Source organism: Rhinatrema bivittatum, chromosome 17, assembly GCF_901001135.1.
Source record: "Rhinatrema bivittatum chromosome 17, aRhiBiv1.1, whole genome shotgun sequence".
Taxonomy (NCBI): domain Eukaryota; kingdom Metazoa; phylum Chordata; class Amphibia; order Gymnophiona; family Rhinatrematidae; genus Rhinatrema; species Rhinatrema bivittatum.
In genome coordinates this window covers 8802709-8817648 of record NC_042631.1, presented here as the reverse complement: position 1 = coordinate 8817648, position 14940 = coordinate 8802709, and the positions used below count along the sequence as shown (strand labels likewise).

Sequence of the window (14940 nt, the reverse complement as noted above, 5' to 3'; positions counted from 1 at the left end):
GCAGTTACTCGGAGCTCAGGTTAATGTTTTTCACTACACTGGTTCCTGAAAATCTAGACAACTTTGGATAAATGGATGGATGGATAAGGAAGATAAGTATATCACTTATGTAATATGTGGCATTATTGCGGGCACGATTCATTTTTACTAGTGGAGCACAGATTTTTTGAGGTTCTCGGTGGTTCTGAAAGCACAGAGGTGCCTCCTCACTTGCAGGCAAAGCATGGGATGCCCACTGCTTTTCTTTAACCCCCTTTCTTGTCCTTGTACATTATCTTTATTTTACAGAAATAAAATGTTAAATTTACACCTATTGTCAATGGAAAGTTCAGTAGTTACTCCTTTTATTATTAAAGGAGAGCTTGATTGCTTTCTGACTACTTAACACGGCCAGAGTCCTGTAAAATCATTTTTGTCTACCTAAAATATAGCGTGTGTGTATGTATACTATATACACGTTTGTGCCTCACACATAAATATCTGCAAAGACCCTGTGCCCTTAGCACATTTTAGGCATCTTAAGCCTTTCTTTCTAGCATTTGTGTGGCAGACCCTGTATCATTTTAGTAGCTCTTTTGTGAACTGCGTCCATCCTCTCAATGTCCACAGTTGAACACATTATTCAAGGTGTAGTTGTGCAAGTGAGCTATACTTTCTTTTGTTTGGCTTTATTTGACAAATGTTGATAAATAAGATGGAGACTGTGCAGCGGTGAAGGTTAATTAAGGGTAGGCCACCTGGAAGATTACAAATATGTAAAAATCTATGCACAAATTCCAATTTTTTCCAGATTGCCTCCATGATTCTACTGCTGGAGGGAGGTTCAGTTTGGTTAGCACAACTTCCTACAGTCTTATGATCTGACAGAAATGCAGCATGGCCCCACAGACAGATTTGCTCTTGTGAAAATTGCAATGCCTTATGTGCGGCTGAGGGGTAGATGAGCCTCTTCTCGGGATGTCAACAAGCTCTCAGTTTGCCTACACTGTCTCCAGCTTTCACTGAAAGAGTGCGAGAGACATTTCAAAAAAATCCACTCTCAGGAGAATCTGGACCTGAAAGAATGCAGACATTAACTGTTGGTGCAAGCAAGAAAATTAACCAGGATAGGTGAAAACTGGATACAACTAGGGACCTTTGCTTTCAGTTATTTTATATTATTTTTCCCAGAAATGTATCAGTGTTTGTCATAATGAAAGAAAAAAGAGAAAAATCAGCTGGAAAAAAAAGAGAGTCAATCAATAAATTGCCTACAATAGGTACATTGCATATGTGTGAAGATATTATTTATGAGAAAGGGAACAAGAGGCATTTACATTCTACCACTGACAGTAATATTTCAATAAATTAACCTTTTTAAATGGGGTATTTAACGTCAGTGCCAAAGAGAAAAATGTTTATTTAACAATTCCTATTTGGCAAGTGATAATCAGGGTACGAAATGTTGTGGCAGGTGAATGGCAATGTAGAAGTGAGCACTGGCTGAAATGATGCTTCTGTGAAACAGAAGGCACCGCTGACATTGCCAGCACTTGAGTTAGCTCTGCTCCGCTTGCATTTCCCCATGGCTATTTGCCTGTGTAACTACACGCAAATAGCTGGGGAGCCCTTGCTGAAAAGCCTGTTGACTGGAGGCCAATGTTCCTAGTGCAGGGAAAAGATATTTGAGAGCATTATAACTACTACTCAGCAAGTCCTTGTAAAGGTTCATGCATGTCTAGAAATTCATCTCTTCCCACCTCCCTCATATTGTATAATTGCTTTTCATGTTGCGTTCTCCAGTATGAAACTATCTGTAATTTTAAAGTTAGTGTAGCATATAATTCTTCTACAGATAGCAAGAGATGATAGTTTAAGAAGTCAAATTTCTAAAATGCCACTCTCTAAAACAACCTTACCCTGCAAGACATTCAGTATATTCAAAAAAGGTTAAGAAAAGGACAAAAGTAGAACAAGAAACAGACAGAAGGAAGGATTTGCAAAAATAAATTTTGCAAATAGTCCACAAAATTTGCAAAACTATTTACCCTAGATTTTAATAGGAGAATTTCTGCATGAAAGTTTTAAAACAGTAAAATGTATCAGTTCCATAACATTTGCAAATGTAACTAAAAGTAACATTAAATGTCAGCAGATAAAGACTAAAATGATCCATTCAGTCTGTCCAGCAGTCCAGGGTTGTAACTGCTGCTCCATTCAGGTTAACCCCAGGGCTGTTGGAAGCACTGGGCAGACTAGGCCTATCACCTAGGCTGCTGGAAGTTGGAGAAGCATCAGAGTTTTAGGAGAGGTCGGCATTTTGAATATCGGGGATGATTGGTAAGACGCGGCTGAGGTTGGGGAAGTTGTCAGTTTGTGAGTTGTGGTGTTCGGGTTTGTAGGATGAGAGCGAGAGAGAGAGAGTAAGTACATGAGGGAACGTGAGTAAGTGAGAGAGAATGAGGGAGAAAGTGAGTGAGTTAGTGAGAGAGTGAGAGAGAGAGACCACTAGGGATCCTCTGCTCAGAGTAGTAAATCACAAGCAGATTGTGATAAATTGCAGGAAGACCTTGTAAAACTGGAAAATTGGGCATCAAAATGGCAGATGAAATTTAATGTGGATAAGTGCAAGGTGATGCATATAGGGAAACATAACCCATGCTATAGTTACACAATGTTAGGTTCCATATTAGGTGCTACAACCCAAGAAAGAGATCTAGGCATCATAGTGGATAACACATTGAAATCGTCGGTTCAGTGTGCTGCGGCAGTCAAAAAAGCAAACAGAATGTTGGGAATTAATACAAAGGGGATGGTGAGACCGCACCTTGAATACTGTGTTCAGTTCTGGTCGCCGCATATCAAAAAAAATATAATTGCAATGGAGAAGGTACAGAGAAGGGCTACCAAATGATAAGGGGAATGGAACAGCTCCCCTATGAGGAAAGACTAAAGAGGTTAGGACTTTTCAGCTTGGAGAAGAGATGGCTGAGGGGGGATATGATAGAGGTGTTTAAAATCATGAGAGGTCTAGAATGGGTAGATGTGAATCAGTTATTTACTCTTTCGGATAGTAGAAAGACTAGGGGGCACTCCATGAAGTTAGCATGGGGCACATTTAAAACTAATCGGAGAAAATTCTTTTTTACTCAAAGCACAATTAAACTCTGGAATTTGTTGCCAGAGGATGTGGTTAGTGCAGTTAGTATAGCTGTGTTTAAAAAAGGATTGGATAAGTTCTTGGAGGAGAAATCCATTACCTGCTATTAATTAAGTTGACTTAGATAATAGCCACCGCTATTACTAGCAAAGATAACATGGAATAGACTTAGTTTTTTGGGTACTTGCCAGGTTCTTATGGCCTGGATTGGCCACTGTTGGAAACAGGATGCTGGGCTTGATGGACCCTTGGTCTGACTCAGTATGTCATGTTCTTATGTTCTTATCACATGCTCTTTTGAACTCTTTTACAATTCCTGTCTTCATTACCTCCTCCAGGAGAGCATTCCAGGCATTCACCACTCTTTCTGTGAAAAAAGTTTTCTTGGTTTTTCCTGAATCTGCCCCAGAAGTTTCCTCTCCTTCTGAGGTGGTTTGATTCTTGTGCAATAATACCTTTCAGATATTTATGTTTGAAATCTTTTTACTAAACATCTTCAGTACATTACATATAAAAGCAAGAGTTCCAAGAGACCTCCACATGGCAGTGAGGTGTTCCTGCACACCACCGTCCTTTCAGATATTTAAAAGTCTATCACATCCCCCCTCTGACTCTCTTCTCCTCTAGGGTATATATATCTAGGTCCTCATCTCATAAGTCTTTCGGTATAGACCTCACACCATTTTGGTTTCCTTTATCTGAATCGCTTCTATCCTACCTCTGCCCTTTTTTAAAATCCAGTCTCCAGAACTAAACTTGGTACACTAGGTGAGGCCTCATCAATGACTTGTACAGGGGAATTATCACCTCCTTTTTCCTGCTGGTTATGCATTCCCCTCTGGTCCTAGTCACCACCTTGTCACATTGCTTTGCAACCTTCAGACTGTCAGACACTATCACCCCGTGCACATCAGACTCTCAACACCCATCATGTACAGGTCCTTTGGATTACTGCACCCCAAATACACAACTCTGCATTTCTTAGCACTGAATCGTAGCTGCCAAACCTTCTACCATTCCTCGAGTTTTCTTAGATCACTTCTTATTCTCTCTGCTCCTTCAGGTGTGCACACTCTGTTGTAGATCTTCATGTCATTCGAAAAAAGATACACGTTTTCTTCTAACCCCTGCACAATATTGCTCACAAAGATATTAAACAGAACTGGCTCCAGAAATAATCTCTGAGGTAACTCCATTAATCACTCCTCTCTCCTCAGAGACCACTACCCGCTGTTGTCTGTCAGTCAACCAATTTCTCATCCATTCCAGCTCCTTGGGACCCTACTCCCAGGCTGCTTGTTTTATTCATGAGTCTCCTAAGCAGCACTGTATCAAAACCTTTGCTGAAATCCCAAGTAAACCAAATCAAATGACCATTCTTTATCTAATTCTCTAGTCATCCAATTAATCAGATTTGTTGGACATGACCTTCCTCTGGTAAAACCGTGTTACCTTGGATTCTGCAATCCACTGGACTGTAGATAATTCACTCTTCTTTCCTTTAGAAAAGTCTCCATGATCTTTCCCCACCAGTGAAGTATTTCACCCTCCTCTGTGCTATCACTTCTGAATGGATTTGTGGTTTTGTTTTATGCTCATTTTGTTAAAAAAAAAGAAGAAAAAAAAAGAATGAAATTCGATAGCAGGCACAGTTACAGAAGTGCTTGTTCTATGAGATTTTTTGGGCAAAGATGATGAAAAGTCTAGCTTTTTTGCTTTTACTGAAATATTTTTTCAAACATCCCTACAGAGGAGGATGTAAGACAGACAGGTAAGAGAGAGGGTCAAAGGGTACATAGAAAAACAATTCAAACATCTCCTTTTAGGTGGTAATAACTGTCCTGGAACTAGTGAATACTGACAGTAAGTGCTTGCTTTATTCAGGGAAATAACAGGCCTGATTTTAAAACCCCCCCGGGCGTAAAGAATGGGGGTTATGTGTGCGGCCGGGCCATGCGCGTGCTGTGCACATTTTAGAAGAGGGCCAGCCATGTGCGTAACCCCCGTTGTGCGCACAAGAGCCAGGCCTATATCAAGGGGCGGTCCAGGGGCGGGGCAGGAGGCCGCCGGTACAGCAGCCGTTTGCCGCTCTGCTGGGGAATCGTGCGCCGGCCCTGAAGCAACTCGACAGAAAAAAGGTAAACCAAAAAAAAAACAAAAAGGGATTTAGAGGGTGGGGAGGAGAGGGAAAGGGGAAGGGAGGTTAGAGTAGAGGGTAGGAAAGTTCCCTCCTAAGTTGGAGTGGACTGGGAGGGAACTGGGGGAGCCCTGATCTCATTGCTGCATGAATTTGCATAATTCCCCTCCCCCCCCCCTTGTGCGTGCCGCCCGCAAATACGTGCGCGGATTATAAAATCTGGTGCATGTGTGCGCGCGGCCCATGTATTGTATAACATGCTCACGCTGGAGCACGCATGTTATAAAATTGATGCATCCGTGTGCATGCACCGGGTAGCGCACGCATTTCAAAATCTACCCTAAAATCTATAAAACATGAAATAAAATATTTCAGAAAGCATGTATTATAATTTTCATATGTATTCATAAGTAACCAATAAAAAAAATTTACAACATTTTCTTTGAACTTTTGCATCTTAGAACAAAACGTAAGCTAAAAATGTCTTTGTATTCTTCTCTTCTCATTATAGACACAGGGACAAAGACTGGGGCTATTGTGTATCTGCAGGCTTTGTACCTAATTTCTTATTTCTACAACAAAAGAATCCAACTATGAATCTGATTCTCAACAAATATTGATGATTTAATACCAATGTAACCTATTTTTAATTTACTGAAGTGGAATATCCAATGCCAATAGAAAAATAAATAGATGATAAAGAATTCTGAAAGGCGAAGTTTGTGCCCACCTTCCCTTCGAAAGCAGTCTACGGGGTCTAAAGGGGCCCACAAACTTTGCATCTGCTTTTTTGTGCAGTGAAATTTCCACAGAAAATGTCACACAGATTCAACGCCACCTTCATTTCCTTCCTGGAACCTACGCCTCCTCACCGCCCTGCTGAAAGTACGCATGCTATGAAAGAGGACTTGGACTTTTAGCCAGAAAGAGAGGGGGTGACTTTCAGACAGCTAACGTACCTGGGCAAATCGCTATTTACCCATGCAAATGGCAGAGTTTGTTCATGTTTGGTAAGTGGCAATCTCACAAAAAACAGAGAATATAACACTTTGCTTCCTTTTAGGATGATGTAGACCTCAGCTGATCAACAGCTTTCCCCTCATGTTCACTAATATACGCTTTTGCCAATACTGGCAAAAATACATTAATTAGGGATGTGAATCGTTTTAGGACGATTAAAATTATCGTCCGATAATTTTGATATTGTCTTAAACCGTTATGGAACACAATACAATAGAGATTCTAACGATTTATCGTTATAAATCGTTAGAATCGTGAGCCGGCACACTAAAACCCCCTAAAACCCACCCCCGACCCTTTAAATTAAATCCCCCACCCTCCCGAACCCCCCCCCCCAAATGACAAATAACCTGCGGGTCCAGCGGCGGTCCGGAACGGCAGCGGTCCGGAACGGGCTCCTGCTACTGAATCTTGTTGTCTTCGGCCGGCGCCATTTTCCAAAATGGCGCCGAAAAATGGCAGCGGCCATAGACGAACACGATTGGACGGCAGGAGGTCCTTCCGGACCCCCGCTGGACTTTTGGCAAGTCTTGTGGGAGTCAGGAGGCCCCCCCCCAAGCTGGCCAAAAGTTCCTGGAGGTCCAGCGGGGGTCAGGGAGCGATTTCCCACCGCGAATCGTTTTCGTACGGAAAATGGCGCCGGCAGGAGATCGACTGCAGGAGGTCGTTCAGCGAGGGTTCCGGCGCCTCGCTGAACGACCTCCTGCAGTCGATCTCCTGCCGGCGCCATTTTCCATACGAAAACGATTCGCGGCGGGAAATCGCTCCCTGACCCCCGCTGGACCTCCAGGAACTTTTGGCCAGCTTGGGGGGGGGCCTCCTGACCCCCACAAGACTTGCCAAAAGTCCAGCGGGGGTCCGGAAGGACCTCCTGCCGTCCAATCGTGTTCGTCTATGGCCGCCGCCATTTTTCGGCGCCATTTTGGAAAATGGCGCTGGCCGAAGACAACAAGATTCAGTAGCAGGAGCCCGTTCCGGACTGCTGCCGTTCCGGACCGCCGCTGGACCCGCAGGTTATTTAAGTCATTGGGGGGGGGGTTCGGGAGGGTGGGGGATTTAATTTAAAGGGTCGGGGGTGGGTTTTAGGGGGTTTTAATGTGCCGGTTTTGCGATTTTACGTTTTTTTCGATTTTTTACGATTTTTCACGATTTTTCACGATATTTTACCCCCCCCCAAACGGCAACAATACGATTCCCTCCCCCTCCCAGCCGAAATCGATCGTTAAGACGATCGAGGACACGATTCACATCTCTAACATTAATGGAAAAAAAAAAAAAAGTACGACTGAATAGAGAAAGCCAAGCAATCTTTACCTTAAAATTCCATTGCAACATAAAATGCCAAACTATCAGGGTTTCATCATTTCTGAACTACATCAGATTTAAATAACTTCCAGTACACCAATATGATATTCAAACAATATCCTACCATTCAAAAACAGGAAATAATTATTTAAAGTGCAGTTTAGCCTCTGTCATTTGCAAGGTCTTTTACATTATACAGTAACAAAGTAATTGATGGGGGAAAAAATACCAAACTGTCCTATCCAGTCTGCTCATTTGAAATTCTTCCACACTAGTTAGAGAAGTAGACACTCAGCCACCATACACAACCCAGCACAGCATGTCTTCCCCATCATGTCTTTTTACTGATCTTTCAACACTTTTCCTACCACTGCCCTCCATATCAGTGCCAAGCATGCCCTGTAAAGCCAATCATAGAATACTACAGTAACCAACTTCCACCTTACGCTTATTCTTTCATTACATACTATAGACAACTTCCTGGAGGAAAAGTCCATAAACCATTTTTAAGGTAGAAATCCACTGCTTAACCCTGGGATAAGCAGCTTGGAATATACTGCATCTACCGCTTGGGATCCTGCCCTGGCCACCGTTGGAAACAGGATACTGGGCTTGATGGCCCTTTGGTCTGACCCAGTATAGCAAATCTTATATATTCGTGTAATTATGATAAAAAGCTAGCTAGCATGTTTTGGTTTAAGGTTATCAAACTTCTTGACCTATTGCTTATTTACTAAAATTCTTCACTTCCAAAAATGGAAGACACTGATAAATATACTGATAAATTAGATTCATCATTCCCAACCCAGTCCTTGGTTCCTCCTTAGCAGTTCTGGTTTTTAGGATGTCCATAATGAATATGCAGGTGATATATTTGTAAACCTCAATCTGATTTCTAGGCCCAATGACTTCCAATATATTTCATGCCTATTTATTTATGGATATCCTGTACACCAGACAAACTTGGGCAGAGGACTGGGCTGAGAACTATTCAAAAAGGCATTGGGTAAGTACAGAAACATATAGTACATCTTTAATGTGGTTATATATTCATAGCAAACTTTTGATTGCCCAGTAATAAGAGTTTTTGTTCTGTACCAGATTTGACTATATTGGGTTCCTAAGCAACTAGCTCAGCCAATCAGAATGCACAGATTGAATAGCAGAAGTGCTCAGATTGTCATGGCATCTTTCCAGATATGATTAAAAATCAACTTCATTGTACAAAACAGATAGCAAATGCAAAGTATTACTTATCTTGTAAGGCAACAAAAACCTTTTTTTGACCTCTTTATAATTTCAACATTCTTGAAGTTCCTTGGTCTTTAAACCACCCATGATGAGATTTGTCTATTAAATTCAACCAGTGATCATGCCAAAATGTTACAGTATATTATCTATTACTACATATTAAAATGACATTATTTTCTCAAATAAGATAACCACGGAAAGTATATCTGGGTCTAAGCTTACCATTATGTGAACATTCATTGAATCTAAACTGCCCATAAGGATAATGCATATATAACATAACATACATAGTAACATAGCAATGACAGCAGATAAAGACCAAATGGTCCATCCAGATTGCCCAGCAAGTTGTTCATGGCAGTAACTGCTGCATTGTATAAAAGATTTAGAAATGTTACAACATTTGCTTATAACCTAGAGACTAGTAAACGGACTAACACACTGAAAACACTGAAGATGAAAGAGCACTTTTAACTTGCTTTACTGCACTAAATAATTCAGAATGTTCTCAGCATGAACCAGCACCCTAATGACTCTCTACTTCTTAAAGGACTTTTCCCTGATTCTGTGCCTCTATGCACATCTTTTATGATTCTGACCTTGTACTTCCTGCACTTCTGAGGCATTACCAGATAAATCGAGGATCGTGTACAAGCTTTTGACTATTGCCACAAGTGCAGATCTCTAGCAAGGCCTTAGAACCCCCCCCCCCCTCTCCTACACGATTATACACAAATCAGCTGAAGGCGCTTTCCAAAATGTCAAACGGATTGAACCAAGTTTTTGGATAGGAACCAAAATGCTTATCTTAATTTGCAGCAAAAACTTTTAAAATTGTAAATGAAGGGTCCAAATCAGGTCTTAGTCTAAAACTTGCCCGGGCAGATGGATGTTAAAATCCACAGCACCAAGTTTCCCTACAGGGGGGAGGATAGGCAACCGAAGACAAGGTTTTTAAATATTAAAGCTTAATCAAAGCAATGCACAATACATAACACAGATAGACTGCAAACAGTTATTCAGACACATTCAACTGAAAATCAACAGTATCTGTGAACATTTCCAGGCTACATAACTATTGCAAAGAATAGTAACTAAGAAGACAAGGGTCTTGTTAAAATTACCATGCAAAATAACTTCATTACCTTTAGATTCAATATTAAAAGAATACATTCATTAAAGAAGCATTTCACTTAATCATTAGCCAATACCATGTCACATATGCAAATGTGTATAGCAGATTGAAATTAAGAGTATCTATCTTTTATGAGTTCGCTTGGGACATGTATTGTAGGTTTCTCTAGCAAGAAGTACATGGAGATCAGGTGGTTTGGTGCATATCTTTAATTTCCTCTTTACCGAGAGAGAAACATCATGAATTTTGTGGCAGTTAATTGCACAAGCAGACCTTGGTTCACGTTATTACACTTCTATGAAAATGAAGCACTGTTGTTATAGTGCAAGCACTTCATTTGGCTGTGCTCTGCATGCTTTTTCTCCCCATGTCTGTTATAGCCCATGCAGCTAACTGGCAAATAACTGAAGCAAGCAAATGTTCTTATAACAGGAAACGTTCCTACTGGAAAGAACATGTTGGGATTTTGAAGATAAGTTAAGAGCCAAATGTTCTCAGATGGTAAATAGAGCTCTTGGAAATAGAACCCACTGCATATGATTTGTATGTAAAAAAAAAAAAAAAGCCACACATCAATAATTCTCAACTTCAGAGATGTTCCCAAAATATACCTAAACATCTTTAAATTAAAGAACAATTTGAAGAAGGAGAAACTCAAGAGAAAATCAGAAAAATCAGAAAAACAATAATTGAGTGAGTCTGGAGAAATGTGGTGCGGGGGTCCCCAACATGAAAGCTGGGCACATAGCAAAACAGCAAAATAGATGTCAGTCCCTCATCCCCAATAAAGGACCAAGATAAGGACTAAAACTCATTACAGATGTAGCAATTGAATTAACCTATTTTGCTGTTTCATGGTGAGCCCAGCTGTTGATAAGTCCCAATGTATTTACATACATCTTCATCAATATTTAATGCCAATATTTGAGTCAAAATTAGACTAAGCCATTTACTGATAAATATAAATAATGATTCACAGTGATCGAGCGAATGGTATGTAAGGAGGAGACAAGTGCATTAAATAACCAGAAACCACACCTCTCTCTACAGAAAGTCATGACACTGTCCTACTGGCTCCACTGCCATTTTATAGGGACACGTTCTGAAGGTTGATATTTCCAAGAGATGGCTAACAAAGAAGGTAATCAAGCTTCTAAAACATTCTTCTTGAGAATGTATCTCTAATAAAAGATGGATGAAACCATTAAGATGGCATATCGGACATCAGGTGACTGTGAAGCACTTTCTATTTTGGAAACCTCAAGGAGGTGGTAACCATTTCTCTTATACCTTGATCATGAGTCTCTCTCTCATGTGTTTCCAGCTTGACTTGTTTTACACATAGCATGACAGGAATGAACCTTACTCTAGCTAGGGTATATGTTAGGTATGACCTCAAATTTTTTTTAGATTTACTGCTAATGCTCTTCCTAATACTTGCCCTTTGTCAAACAGTTTCCTTCTTTCTCTGTTAACAAATATTGATGATCTTGTGGTGCAGTGTGATTTCCATCTGGTGTGACTAAATTTATGAACAAAGGATTTGAATTTGCACAAGTTCCAAACTTGTGAGCCGTAACCATCAACTCTCGAGGCTTCAAACTTGTGCTAATTCAATCCCTTTGCTCGTAGATTACCGTGTACTTAATACATATATGCCCATAGTTTACCTGACTAAACCTGAAATTATAACCTTTCCTAACCATGAAACTCACTCATTTATTTATTTTATTTAAAATTTATAAACTGCCTATCGACTTTTCTAGGCAGTTATCACGTCTCTTAATACCACTTCCCAGTAAATATAATACTGTTACGATTGCAAGAAAACATTGTGTTCCATTTAAGCCACTCATTCAACATCAACAGGAAGGCCGTTCAAATTCAACTGCTACCCAGCCTTTCTTTTGCAAGAACAGGTGTGAAATTAATAAATACCACAGCGTCCTACCTCAATCAAGAAATCTCCAGTTCTCAAGCCAGCTTGCCACGCTACCCCACCTTCATCCACGGATTCCAGGTACTGCAAAGCAGGGAAGGCTGGAGTTGGGGTAAATTCTTCAATTGGGGTGTCAGCTTTGGAAAAAACAAATACCATATTGTCAGAACTTCAATTACAACAATATTTTACAGCTGCTCTCAGGGGAGGCATAAAGGCTGCTGCAGTTATTCCAGACTGGATTAACCCGGCACCTTCCAGTTAACTATTATTCAAACATCTTTTTAGTGTTGGCACCCTATCAAAAAAAAAAAAGATTTACAGCTTTCATGGGCGTCAAGTTAAGAAGGCATTATTCAAAAATAATTTAACTGTGCAAATGGCTATTTACCCAGGACAGGTTTTGTTTTTTTATAAAAACTGTCCACTTTGTATGTAAATAAAAGTAAGCGTGTTGATCCACGACACACCTACTTTTATCCACATTTTCGGCGAGGCACTCCTGGGGTGTAATTAAGCTCGGGGGAGGCAACAACGCACATACATTTTGCTTTTTCAAGCCACAGGTATGGCTTTAGCCAGAAAAGGTGCCTGCAGAAAAAGCAGGGGCAGATCTCTGCGAGCTACCTTTTTCTTGGGTGGCTTTGAAAGGGAACATAGGCTCATCCCATCTCCCTGGTGCAAAATCCACAGGTAAAAAGGCTTACAGGCTTTGCACCTGATGAAAGAGCTTTGAAAATGGATTCCTTTCTTCATGATTACAATTGATAGCCTATTAGCACTGATTATTTTGGCAGAAAAACACACCAAAAATATACTGCAGGTTAAGAATGATAATAGAGCCTGTTTACCAGACTGCAGGGTACTGGTACATGATTCTGGAAAAGATTATAACACAAATAGACATGAATCCACTATCAGAACATGGGGATTAGTGTATGGGAAGTGTGGATAATGTCCATGACCTTAGATCAACTTCTAATGGCTCTGGTTCATGCATTAACCCCTGCCTTGCAATTGGCTCCGTGCAGACAATTGTGCAGGTCAAGTTACAAGTGACCCTCTGACCCCACTGTTAACCCTGGCTTTCTTTCCTGTTTTCCTCTTGCCCATTCCTTTTTAAGAAATACAAGCTTGAACTAAAAAGAAAAATTATTCTTTTTAATAATCTTAAAATTTAGGCCAAAAAAAACCCCAACTTGTACTTCCAACAGAGTTTACATGATGATGAGGATGATATCAGCGGTGGGGACTTTTTGCCAAACGTACAAGACCTTGAGTTCTCTTCCTCTGTTACTCATGGGTGCCTCACTATCAGTTAGCGTGAGGCCTCTGCACTTTCCTCTTTTGATGGTATATTACATACAAATGTGTGTATGTATATGTGGATTATACATACACATACACATAAATGATGACGGGGATTTTGAAAAGTGTCTGAAGAGGTTGCAGCTACAAACATTTTCAAAGGAAAACTACCCTCAAAGTTTCCCTTTGAAAAAGTAGTCTGGCAAGGACTACTAAAAGTACCCACCTACTTTATAACTCCTTTCCCACAGGTCTATAGTTCACATGCGAAACAAACCCATGGGAAGTTCAAAACAAATTCCCTGCATGCATTTTCCCTTCCCTGCCCTATCCCCAACTATTTCTGGCTGAAAGAATGTCCATTCGGTTGCACCGAGGAAGAGGAGACATTTTAAGACAGGCAATCTCGCCAAATTAATCATTGTTAATTAAGCTACAAGACACTGAAAACTGTCCCACATACAGAGGATCCCTAGTAGCAAAGAGAATAATGAAGAAGCATTGGTGTAACCTGCATGGAGCAGAGGTTGCAACTTTAAAACTCACGAGGGCACATTGTCACCAGGCTTTCAGGAAGACTAGGGTGACCCGCATGGAGGGAGCAAACTTCAGTCAGCACAGAGAGAATGGAATGTTATATTTATCTTTTTATTTTACCACAGCCTTCCTAACCCATAATTACAAAACGTGGTAATAAGGCACAGAAGGGGGCTTGGACATTGGCTGAAAGGATGGCAAGGCCTGAAATGGTCATCATTGTAACAATATTTTGGGAATAGATATGGAGGGCAGTGGTAGAAAACAGGTTGCGAGCTTGGGTACAAGAGTTGGGGGAGAGGAAATTTTGCTTGGGTTGCATAGAGTAATGCCCATTAGGGATGTGCATTCGTTTCATTCATTTAATTCGTTTCATATGTTTCCCATTACATGTCAATTAGATGTGCATTCGTTTCATATGTTTCATACGTTTCATATTACATGCTTGTATAGGAAACGGATGAAACGGATGCACATCCTTAATGCCCATCTAACAAAGTGTCCGAATCTCACCTGGGCACACTAGATGGGCCATTTTGATCTTTATCTGTCATCACTTGCTATGAGGCATATCTACCACACACACACGTTATATTTATTATAATCGGTGAAGGAGACAAAGTAAACTTCTGAACAGTTTTTGTCCCAAGTCAGGATTAATGTCACATAACTATCTTTGCTCAGCTGGAAGTAGTTTGGCATGTAAAGCAGTAATGCTGAGCCCTCATCTCCTGAATACTTAAACCAATGTACAAGTGGAGAAATGAGAAATGTCCCTTTGACGAAGATCATTTCATCAAAATGTATCCATGTCAGGGTGGTTTGTGAGTACAGTTTAGGCAAAACTCGCATAAAGGGGGTAAAAGAAATTTTAAAGCTTTGGTGCACATTTTCACCATTTTTAATTAGTTTTCCCTTAAACTTGCTAAAAAATTAAATAGGAGTGGATGATTACTTTGATGAAAGTGGTCCAGAGGGATGCACCACTGCCCATTCATGATGACTCCCCATAAAACTAGTTATGAAAAGTTAAATGTATTTCATAGCACAAACTTTTAATTTGGCTTTCCATCCTTCATCAACTGTACTTTTTTGGACAGATGTGCTTTTTTGGCTATATATTACTAACCCATAAAGTATAGAATTCACAATTAAACTGGACTGCAGTG

General features: G+C 40.5%; 1 protein-coding gene across 9 annotated transcripts in view; it reads right to left on the bottom strand.

Annotated features, from left to right (window-relative positions):
* Window positions 1-14940, bottom strand: part of SHANK2 (SH3 and multiple ankyrin repeat domains 2) — a 544106-nt gene that overhangs the window by 177404 nt on the left and 351762 nt on the right. For all 9 annotated transcript variants that reach the window (XM_029582906.1, XM_029582904.1, XM_029582897.1 and 6 more), the window contains one exon: window positions 11939-12063. In XM_029582906.1, the coding sequence (XP_029438766.1) occupies window positions 11939-12063 (125 nt within the window). The remainder of the gene's footprint in view (window positions 1-11938; window positions 12064-14940) is intronic.